Raw genomic sequence first — 11516 nt, 5'->3', positions numbered from 1 at the left:
ATTATAAATCAATATAGCAATTAAAAAATAAGAATTCTTCAAGGGACTTCACCATCCATCCTAAAATATACGATATGCTTGCAGCTGTATGTGGGACACATTAGCGAGAATTGCCCTGGTTATTGTTTTCAGTTGTAAATTGAGCATGACGTAAGGAGATGTGTCTGTGTGTCACAATACGAAAGAGACCTGTGGTCGATAATCTTGTAATCTGACTGCATGTGGAGTCACCCCTGGCTGCTCCTGTAGTAAACTTGTCTGTCCTGTTGCTGTGGCCGGAATAAGTACAACTTCAGGATGCCAACACAGACTGGCAGCACTCCAGGACTCTGCCAGGACTTTAGCACCAGACAGGGACTACACAACCATCCAGCCTCTGAACTCATCTACTGCCAGATAGCCGTTGTCAGACTACGTAACCACATCCTGTAAGGCAGTCTAATAAGTCCCCCCTATATACATATATGTGTGTATATCTGTCCTATCAGTTCTGTGCCTATTGAGAACCCGAATACAGAATGACAGTAGGATCAATGAGGTGATATTAGAGCCATCTGTAACTGTCAGAGATACCTACCTAAACACGTTCTGACTGGAACCACATGGTACCAGCACTTACTTCTAACATTCATACACATAAAAAAAAAATCAATCTCTATAAAACGGGAAAGATGGGGTAGAATTAAAGCAATCATTGTCCTCTTCGGCACCTGGAAGCTGGAGACAGCCCCTTCAGCCACTCTTTGTCACACCAGTGCTTGACATTCACCTAAGACAGTTGGAAGTCGGCAGGAGAGATGGCTCAGTGGTTAAGAGCCCTGACTGCTCTTCCAGAGGTCCTGAGCTCAATTCCCAGCACCCACAAGTAGGCTTGCCTCCATCTCTGAGATCTGGCTCACTCTTCAGGCCTTCAGGCATATATGCAGACAGTTGGAAGCAGATGTACAGGTTTGGGAAACGTGGCTTCCTTAATTTTACTTCATAAGGTGTATGGTGTTTTGAATAATGAGTGTCCCCTGTAGGCTCACATATTTAAAACAGCTAGTAAGACATTTGGGAAGGGTTAAAAGGTGTGGGCTTGTTGGAGGAGGCATAGTACTATGGGTGGGCTTTGAGAGATGTCAAAAGCCCATGCCACTCGTTAGCTTTCTCTCTGCTCCATGCTTTTATCTCAAGATGAGAACTCTCAGCTCCTGTTCCAGTGCCTGCCTGCCCGCCTGCCGCCATGCTCCTTACCAAGACGGTCATGGTCTCTAAACCCTTGAAGCCGGAAGCCCCAAAAACTCCTCTGTAAGTTGCCTTGGTCATGATGTTTCATCAGAGCCACAGAAAAGTAACCAAGACAGTGCTTATGACCCGTTATCAACAGAAGCCTTTAAAAGGCAGAAAGTGCTTGGGAGGAAGGAAGACACCAGGAAGACATGTTTTTTAGATGGTGCTGCTCTGAATTCACAAAGAAATGGTCTTGGCTTTTGTTCCAGATGACAGAGCAACACTCCCATCAACATAGGAATTAGAGCTGCAGGTAGTGCTTATAAACAGAGCATCTAAATGGTGTTGCACAGAGTGGTTTTAAACATGCATACCTGTGTGTTATAAAGCATTCAACTCTTTCTGGATTCTCAAACCGACTGAGAACCCAACAAAGCAAGGAAGGAGCCACTGTTCCTAATTAAAGACACACAGAATGCAAATGACTGGGCTAAAGCCCTGGCCGTGAGGTGCTGTACGGGAAGGATTTTTATTGGAGAATATCTGATGCTTTTGGAATGCACTTGGATATCTGTAGTCCAACTCCTACATGTGCAACACAGGAAGCAGCTTCATGAGGCAGGCAGGGCGTCCAGGTCTGCCTGCACCATTGCACACGCCACTTCTGTGGTGCATGCCCTGAGCACGAGAAGGGCCCGGGAAGGTATCTAATGTACAAGCCCAACTGTTCCTCTCAAGCTATTTCCCAGGTGGTAGCAAGAGTGAACTCCGTGGACCAGGTCGGTGTCCCTGCAGGAGATGCTGACAGGTAGATCAGGTAAAGCAGCAGCAGTCTGGAAACAGACACCGAGTATATTCTGACTGGACAGTGAGACAGCAAGACACAGAAGGACTTCAGTGCCCCTTGAATCCTCTGGGGTTCAATGACAGCACAGCACAGGCTGAGAACAGTGCTGGAATCATTCCCGATGTCTCATAACCTCTCGTCACAGGACAGTGAGGGCACTGGCAATCTTTAACGTCGTTCATACTTCCTGAGCTCTGACATAGGTCGAGCAGGCCCATTCTTAAAGGCTTCAGCTTAGAGGCTCTTTTGTGCTCACTCATGACTGTGTGGGAAGAGAGTGGCAGAGTCACTTGGTCTACAGTAGTGTCCAGGATACTGCTGGAAGGCCACGCAGCCTGCTGGATGGCCTCTGGACAGAAGAGCGGCCACTTGTGCCACCGGCATGGCTTCACTCACCCAGCTGGACCGTGTGGCGGCTGTTACCTACAGGAGAGCAGGCCCACTTCGAGGATAAGTGCCTGCAGGACTTCCACTGTTTGCGAGAACAGAGCTCCTCAGCGTCGGAGCCTCAGGAAGAATGCATGTTTACACTCTGCACTCTCCAGAGGGTAATACTTGTCATAAAAATCCAAAACATACTCCTCCGTCTTGAAGCCAAACTTCTGGTACAGCAGCATGGCAGGGTTGCTTGCTGAGACGTGGAGAGTCACATCCTTGCCCATGCACGTCTGCCAAAGAGTGGAGAACACGGTGAAGCCACGGGGCCAGAGGGAGAATGAGCAAATGAAACATTCTTCAGAAGGAAGCAAGTGGGGTAACAAAATAGGGCTGAGGCATGGCAGCACCTAGCAACAGCTGAAAATCCAGGAGTACCTGCCACTGAGCTCTGTGTCCCCAAGTCTGATGGAATTCATGTGCTCTAGAGGGTTGTTTCTGCCTGAGGCAAAAGCCATGAGGATACTTCACTATATACTGAGTACCTGTTTATACTAGCTATTCTATTCTACTCTAAGCATGAGCGAATGTCCATGTACCACATGTGTGCAGGAGTCTCTGGAGATCAGAAGGTCTTAGATCCCCTGGAACTGGAGTTACAGATGGTTGTGAGCCACCATGTTGGTGCTGGGAACCAAACTTAGGTCTTCTGCAAAAGCAGTCAGGACTTTTAACAGCCGGTCATCTCTCCAGACCTGTTTTATTATTCCAAAGACATTTTCCTTCCTTTTTATGAACTGGGGTAGTGTATGCGATTACGCACACCACGCTGCACAACTTGGAGGTAAGAGGACTCCTGGAAGTCAGTTTCTCACTTCTGCCATATGGGCTCCAGGGATTAAATCAGGCCATTGGGCTCAGTGGAAGTGCTGTCTCGCAGAGCCATTTCTCCAGCCTCCATATTACTGTATTTGTAGTTCAATTAAGTTTGCACACCAGACATACATGTGACAGCTTTGAAGAGCTGGAGAATGAGAATCCCTATTCTCCATATAGACAACAGTTATACTACCTCCAAAACCTGTAATGATTCCTTCCCTAGAAATGCAATCAAAGTCACATATATAACTTCAAAGTGCACTACTAAATTTTTAATTATAAAGCCTGAATATCTTGTACCCCTAAATCCTTAGGTCCCTTTATCTATGACAGAATTAACTTCCCAAAATTGAGACCTCATATTTACAAAGAGCAGAGATGTTTCTGTGGTCATAAAGGCATGTTTTTAGAGTCTTTAAAATCAGCCACACAGGTATGAACTTGTTTAATAAGAAAGGAACCAAATTGCTGCAGTTGACTGTCCTAAAATTGAAGACTGGCTGTCAGGAACACAGGAGACAATGGACAGTTTCCTTCTTTTTTATTTATTTTTCGCTGTGGCTCCTAACACATCTGAGGCAGGGCGTGGTTATTATGCCAAGGACAGCAGCATGGTGTGAGCACACAGGACTCTGGGTGGTGTCAGGGGTTTTAGATCCTCAATACTGATTACCCATGGCCATCACCTGTACTACAGACTGAGCCCTTGGGCTTACAGTTTCTTCGGGGTACAAAGTCCCCACAGTATAAAAATGAACTGAGCAGAGTCACCAAGGAGTGTCCTGCATGCCAGGTCTCACACCAAGGATGCCTTCTGGTTGCCACCCCACCCTATTCCAGACCCTGCTGGTAACAACAGAGCCAGAGAACCGCATGGCACTCTTGGAGAGAAAGATGTTCCTTGTTGGAGGAAGCGTGTCATTGAAGGTGGGCTCTGAGGCATTCTCCTCCTGCCAGATACATCACATCGGGATGTAGAGCCCTGAGCTACCATGTTTGCCTGTGTGCCAACCATGCTTTCTGCTGTGAGGGTAGTGGACACAACCTCTAAAACTGTAAGTCCCAATTAAATACTTTCTTTTTATATGAGTTGCCATGGTCATTGTGTCTTCACAGCAATAGAACACCATGTCAACCAGAGTTCATGTCAGCATCCTACCTAAAGAACAAAGCAAACAGTTTTTCACTTACAGGAGAGAAAAAAAAAAAAAAAACCATTATATTCATTCATTCATTCCTAATGTACTACTTATGATATTATATGGTATGACATATATGACACTGTGATAAAATGTTTATAAACAGGTAGTATGCCCCCTCCCCAAAGTCAGAGAGACTTCCTCTAAAAGCAGAAGTACAGAGTGTGCTTTACAGCCTCACATGTGATTTCTGTGGTTTCCTTTATGATTCATGCTCACATAGGAGCTTCTCTGAAGCCAAGAATAAAATGCTACTTTAGGGGCTGGAGGTCTTATCCACGTGCTTCCGTAGTCTCATGACTAGGGAGAATGGCTTCCTTTTGCTAGGACCATGTTGGACAAGCCAGCTCAGCTCATGCCTCCTCCTGCTTTCAGAGAAACCCTGAAAGTGTCGTCACTTGTTAGGGTGAGATCACGCGCTGAGAGAACTTGCCTGGATCAGATGGTAGATCATGAATGTGGCGATCCCTGCTCTCCTCCACTCAGGATGGACCAGCAGAAACGAAATGTAAGCTTCGTTGTACTTCACATCGGGAACCATGAAGCCAAAGGCAACGATGACTTTTTTATAAAGGACTACAACACTGAAGTCTGGATACTGCAGACACTCAGACAGGTCAATGCCTAGAGAAAAGGGTCAGCCAGACACTCAGACCACCACTGGCCTTTGGAGCTAATGAACAACGAGCTGTTCAGCCTGTGTTCATTGTAACACCTGCTAAAAATCCCCAAAGTGGAGGCAAAGCCGTTACCATAGAGACCACACATTCAGATCAGAAAGATGCATTTTAGAAAATATCAAAATTAGCATAGTCTTTTCTCGGTGCGTATGTCTGGGCAGCAGAGAGCACTCCAGGTCCAGAATGGACACACCTGGCTTTGACTCAGCCCTGTCTACCATGTGTGTGACTTGGCACATTTTAAAATGTCTCATTTCTTGCAATGTGTTAAGACAAGGTACAGACCAAGCCCTGACAGAGCAGGGTAAAGTTGTCAAGTATGTGAGGATATATGAGTTGGCGCACATGTGCCATGGTGTGTGTGTGTGTGTGTGTGTGTGTGTGTGTGTGTGTAGGTCCAAGGACAACTGTGGGGAATCTGTTCTACTGTAGACTCCGGGGATGGAATTCAGGATCTAAGTTCACATGGCAACACTTTCGTCTGCTGTGCTGTCTCATGAGCCTCTGATAAAATGTTCTTATCCTACTTACACACCATTGACAAGCTTTCCATGAAAGCTCTCATGATAAAAACTTTAAAGGTGGTGTGCGCAGTGTGGCTAATATCCAACATCAAGCCAGATGTAGTAGATACTCACAGAACGTGACCTCTCCAAGAGATGGAAGTGCACTGTCAGACCATGAGCAGGGTGGGGTTTCTTACCCTGATAAAATCTGTGGCACAGATGTGTCCAGAGAGCACGCTCATATTTACCAACAACACTGCTGGCTGACGGCCTGGGCCATGGCTGGTAAGATGACAAATAATCCTGGCTTGCCCTGGCTTCTCAAGTCAGGGGGCATTTGCTTCCTACAAATACCTTCTGGGTATCCTCACGCCCTCTAAGAGCTAAACAACAAAACTTAAAGAACTATTAGACCACAACGGAGAGTGTCCACATGCCCAGTTTGTGTCTTGGAGAGACATTACCTGGTATCTAAACATAGGCAGAATCAAACCAGGATGAATCTTCTACTCTGGAAGCAGAGACAAACAGGGAAGAAAGGCAAACAAAAACACTGCTGATTACTTTGACTGCTGGCTTCTTGAACTCAGGGAAGTGAGAGCCATTCACGCTTTAATATCTCTATGTTAGGAAAGGCAGACTAAGTGAAGTCAAGAGTGAAGAGCTTAGGGTCACATGGCAGACACTATTTAAAACATATCTGGGTAAAATAAGGCACATACAGAACAATCATCTGCCTGGTTTGGAAATGAAACATACCAGGCCAGAAAAACTCCTGACACATGGAGTTGATGGTTGGGATGTGATTTGGTCGGACATAGCAGTAATCGAGGGGTGCGTCCGGTTCAGGTGTCCAGTGAGGGTCACTCCTGTGCAGGTGGGAACGAATCTGTGACAGGAGCTGCAGTTTGGGTGGCTTTGTCTCATAATCACGCCTGCAGCACCACCGAAAATAAACAAAGTAAAGTCAGGAAAACGCTCGTCACTGTAGTTCATTACTGCCCAGCTAAATGCTTTCAGGATCATGCCAAGTCATGCTTCTTTATATGCTAGCTAGCGTGCAGCTTCAACGCCCTATGAAGTCACTCTGAACACAGATTAAGCCAGCGTCCTCTGCTACCCACCAGGGACTGCGTGCGTGAACTTAAGTGAGAAACAGACAAAGCATTTAGATATGCTCCCAAGTGCCGGACATAGGGATGTTTCTCTAGCATGATCAGAGGCAAAGGAGGGACTGCCCAACTCTGCTGGCAGCAGGAGATCATGAAAAGAAAAGGCTGCAGCAGCTTTGCAAATGACCTCTCTCTAGGTTTGCCCAGAAACCCAGTGCTAGGCAAAGTGGATCAGGCGGCTGGTAGAGCTCAGCTTCCATTCACTGCTTAGACAACATTCATTTAGAAACTGTCCAAGAGGAGAATGGAGCGGGGAGACAGCTGAGCAGGTAAAATGCTTGCCACGCAGGTGTGAGGACTTGAACCACTCACAGCCATGTAAGCAGGGTGTAACAGTACATGGGGAGCAGACACGCCCCCAGTCTAGGCTGAAACAGTAACCTCCAGGTTGACTGAAAGACTCTTAAATCAAAAAATAAGGTGATTCAGGTGTGACAACAGATGCCTGTAGTCACAGCACTCACGGGGCAGAGGCAGGCAGAGCTCTGTGAGTTCAAGGCCATCCTGATCTACACACTGAGATCTAGGCTAGTCAATCTTACACAGTGAAACCCTGTCTCAAAATTAATTAACTTTAATAAAAGGGATCCTGGGTATTAATGCAAGATATCCAAAGTCAAACACAATTTTCCACAATTGAGTGCAACTGCATTCATGTTTATATATGCTTATATATATAGCATATAAAGAAGCACACACACACACACACTCACACACACACACTCACTCACACACACACACACACACACACTCACTCACACAGAGAGAGAGAAAACATACCAAGAAGAAAAGAAAGTCAGAAAACAGAAACTATCCCAGGGTTCAATTCAGATATCAGCTCAACTGAGACAACTTTCTTTTTTGCCTTTCAGTTCATGGACTATTAAATATATTAAATAATTGTGGTATTTAAATTAGAGCAATGATTAAGATAATGAACAAGACCCAAGCGTGGTAGCATGTATTTTTAATCCCAACTCTAGGAAGCTGGATTTCTGTGAGTTCAAGGCCAGCTACGTCTACACAGTGAGTTTCAGAGCAGCCATGGCTGTTTAGAGACCCTGGAGCAGAACCTTATGGCCCAGAGAAGTCGAAATTAGCAAGGAATCTCATAGCTGGGGAATAGAGTAGTGTAGTGGTAAATCTGTCCAAATCAAGGCATGCAGCTTATAAATACTGTAACTGAAGACCCTATCTCAAAAAAAAAAAAAAAAAAAAAAGAAGAAGAGGAAGAAAAGGAAGAGAAAGAGAAAGAAGAAGGAGGAGGAACAGTTAGTTCACTCTTGCTTTTGTATACTTCTTTCAAAGGACCCCCTATCTATTCCTGCCTGAACCTGCTCTGTGTCAGGCCATATTTTCCCCTGTAGGCTGGGTACAGAACCACCAACACCATCTCTCTTGGCACCTTTGACATCATGGTTACCTGATATAAGGTTTCAAAATCCGAGAAGTATAGGGGCTGACAATACTTTGGTCCACAGCCAGATCTTCTGATCCCACCAAACGATACAAAAATTTGGTGGTCTGGTGCCGGAATCCTTTCCTAGCTGGTAAGGCAGTCTGTGGGAAGAAAACGGTTTCTATAAAATAAAACTACTCAAGAATGGTTGTCTTCTACATCTAATAATCTGAGTGTCAGGAGTAGAGCTTTTAGGACTACCTAATAGGAAAGGAAAAGTTTTGACATATTCTTCACAGGTACAGATAAAAAAAAGAAAAAGCTGACATAGGTGGGCTATTTATTATGCAACCTTACGCTGTTAGCTTAAGAACCACCAAGCCCAATGCCCTCGCCCCCACATACACACAGCTTTTGACTGTGTCCTCTTTACACCAGGTAAATATGGCAAACACGGGACTGATATTGATTACTAGCCCTAAAACTTGTCACCACAGGAGGGAGGTCCCACCCACCAGGGAAGACAGAGCTCCTAGGTCTCACGTGCTTGCTCTGGAGACTGCAGAGCTGCCCTGGCCACACTGGTGCTGTGCTGCTCTCTGCTGAGGGTGCTAACTCGGGCCCTGGGCCATGTGGCAACAGAACACTGTAATTAGGGCTGGAACAGCAAAGATCTCCAACAAAGATGAAAAGACTTTACAAAGGGGGTGCCAAGGTGAAGCTTAGAAACCGAGTTGTCTTTTATAGTCAGTTTGCTCTTAGCCCTGAAAATAACTTGTTGACAGAGCAAGGTTTCTTCCTTTGTAATTTGCTTTCAGACTTCTCTAGCCTGGACACCAAACGCCTCAAAAGCCAGCTTTGAAATTTTTCCAATGCTTCAAGTGAATTTCAAAGCAATCTTCAAAGCTTCAGTATACAGTTTCCAAACACAGCCACTAGCAACACCCCCACCCTTGCAGGTATAACGGCTTTGACCAATCAGAGTGGCCGAAGCAACGCCTGGAGCTTCAAGCCCAAGTCTTACACAACATGCACAATACACAGTGCACATACAAAGCACATATGGCTTCCAGGTGGCTCCACCTAGGCCAGTGAGCGACCACAGGCCCCACAGAACCAGGATGCAAAACAGGACCCCAATGAGTCACAAAGTAAAAGAACCACCAGCGGAGGCAAGGCACATGCAGAAGTCAATATTTAGTATTTATTACATCAAGTCACCAAGTTTGGGGGTGGCTTTCAATCCCATGTCAGATGATTTGTAGACCCATCAGTCCACAAAACAGTTTGTCCCCCTTAACAGTCTCACATGAGCCCGTAGAATCTCATGGATGTTACAGAGTGCAACTTCTACTCTTCTCCAAAACACTTCCACCAGCCCTGGACCACCACCATCACTGCCTCCTATCGGCCTACTCTTGTCCCAAACCATCCAGTCTCTACAGAGGCCACATACTTCTTTTAAAGATAAACTAACCAGGGACAGTGGCACACACCTTTAATCCTAGCACTTGGAAGGCAGAGACAAGCAGATCTCTGTAAATTCAAGGCCAGCTTAGTCTACAAAGTGAGATCTAGGCCACATAGGGCTACACAGTAAGACCCTATTTAAAAAGCAAGCATCAACTCATACCCCTGGCTCACAATTCCTATATGGTTTCCCACTGTATGTCCAGAATACATCTCAAAGTCCTTGCAGGGAACTTGTAGGACCTGACCCTGTTAAACTCACACACATATACACAAACACACATCCTCAATCAGTGGATCTTAGCTCAGTGAGTCAACCCTGTCACTCCTGTTTGAGAATGTCAGCTGCAGACGACAGAAACCTACCTAGCATTAATTCACCATGGCATCCCAGTTAGAACAGTACCTGGCTCAAAGGATTTAATTTACATTTACCAAACCACAAAGTGGTGCAGAAAAAATAGCTTCCAAGTCCAGTACCAGGTGACAGCATTAAATGTGCTTCTTTAGGTGTGCAAACCCAGCCTAAACCACGAACATCATGCAGGATGAAAAAAAGCCTAGGAAGGAAAAGCCGGCTATAACTAACAATGCAAGGAGAACAGAGCAGGCTCTGCACCATAAGCGCCTGGGGGCTGCTCTGAGTGGGTGTGACTGTCTGCTGGACTCTTCCTGAGACAGAGGAAAGGCACCACTGTGGTGAACTGAGCATTCCACAACCCAGGAAGAACACTAGCGGTATAAAGAGCAGTCCAGGAGTGTGGGTAGGGGCAGCTGTCTGATGGGGAAAAGAAAATGGAAGTGACAGAGAGGGCCTCTTCACAGAACACTGAGACATCACGGCTAGGCCAGGCTCTGCTCTCCCATCTGAAGAGACGGAGCAAGCTCCAGAAGCACGCTCAGTGCAGGGATGCCGAGACTCCTGGGAAAGACATTTAACAGTGTGGTTGATAAGCTATATATGCTCTCAGGGGCAAGCCTGCAAGAACAGACGGTAGTTTAAAAAGAGCTGCAAGTCCTAAGAAAGAAGTGAATCAATACAGAGAGCAAAAACAGCAACAGAAACTAAGACTGTCTTTGACTGTGGACTAATCAATAACCTAGACAGAGCTTAGAAGACTCGTTCTAAGCTTGAGCATATGCAATCAAACCTTTCCAAACCAAAAGGCAGAAGAAAAAAGACTAAAAATGAGTGGAACAGGATGTCCAAGAGCTGTGGGAAACTAGGAAAGAATGACAGGAACACCAGAAGGAATGGGGACAGAAAACACGTGAAGCAGTTACAACTCTAATTAGTGTCAGACACTAAACCACAGATCGAGAAAGCTCACTCAATACCGAGCTAGACAAATACCACACAGCACGGCAGATGCCTCTGTTGTGGAATGCCTTCCTTCAGGCTTGCCATGCCGGTGCCCCAAGACCTTCAGAGCTATGATTACCTGAGGGAGACCTAAACAAGATTGGGCTCACAAGGCTACACCCCTCCTGGAAGCTACAGGTAGTAAATGGTTAACACAGGATACTCATGAGGTCACTCCTTTACCCAAATTTTTTAAAATTATTATTGGCCAAGCTAATATATACAGTGGCACACACCTTTAAAAAAAGATTTATTCATCTATTTTATATCTGAGTGCTCCATCTGTATGTCACCCACATGCCTGGAGAGAGTATCAGATCCCATTACAGACCGTTGAGTCACCATGTGGTTGCTAGGAATTCAACTGAGGTTCTTTGGAAGAGCAGCAGCCAGTGCTCTTAACCACTGAGCCAT

The 11516-nt window shown here is 45.7% G+C and overlaps 1 protein-coding gene across 4 annotated transcripts in view; it reads right to left on the bottom strand.

The window, feature by feature from the left end:
• Positions 1-1736: 1736 nt before the first annotated feature.
• Positions 1737-11516, bottom strand: part of KAT14 (lysine acetyltransferase 14) — a 28520-nt gene continuing 18740 nt past the window's right edge. Inside the window, exons 7-10 of one of the 4 annotated variants that reach the window (XM_080930839.1) lie at positions 8294-8430; positions 6458-6633; positions 4946-5136; positions 1737-2727 (exon numbers count right to left, since the gene is read on the bottom strand). In XM_080930839.1, coding sequence (XP_080786965.1) covers positions 2554-2727; positions 4946-5136; positions 6458-6633; positions 8294-8430 — 678 coding nt within the window. In that variant the 3' untranslated portion in view covers positions 1737-2553. Of the gene's footprint in view, positions 2728-3839; positions 4469-4941; positions 6210-6457; positions 6634-8293; positions 8431-11516 lie in introns of those variants that run through there. The other 3 variants (XM_080930841.1, XM_080930840.1, XM_080930842.1) reach the window with 3 other exon arrangements.

This window comes from Micromys minutus, assembly GCF_963924665.1.
Source record: "Micromys minutus genome assembly, chromosome: 17".
NCBI classification, from domain to species: domain Eukaryota; kingdom Metazoa; phylum Chordata; class Mammalia; order Rodentia; family Muridae; genus Micromys; species Micromys minutus.
This window is presented reverse-complemented; position numbering and strand designations above follow the sequence as displayed.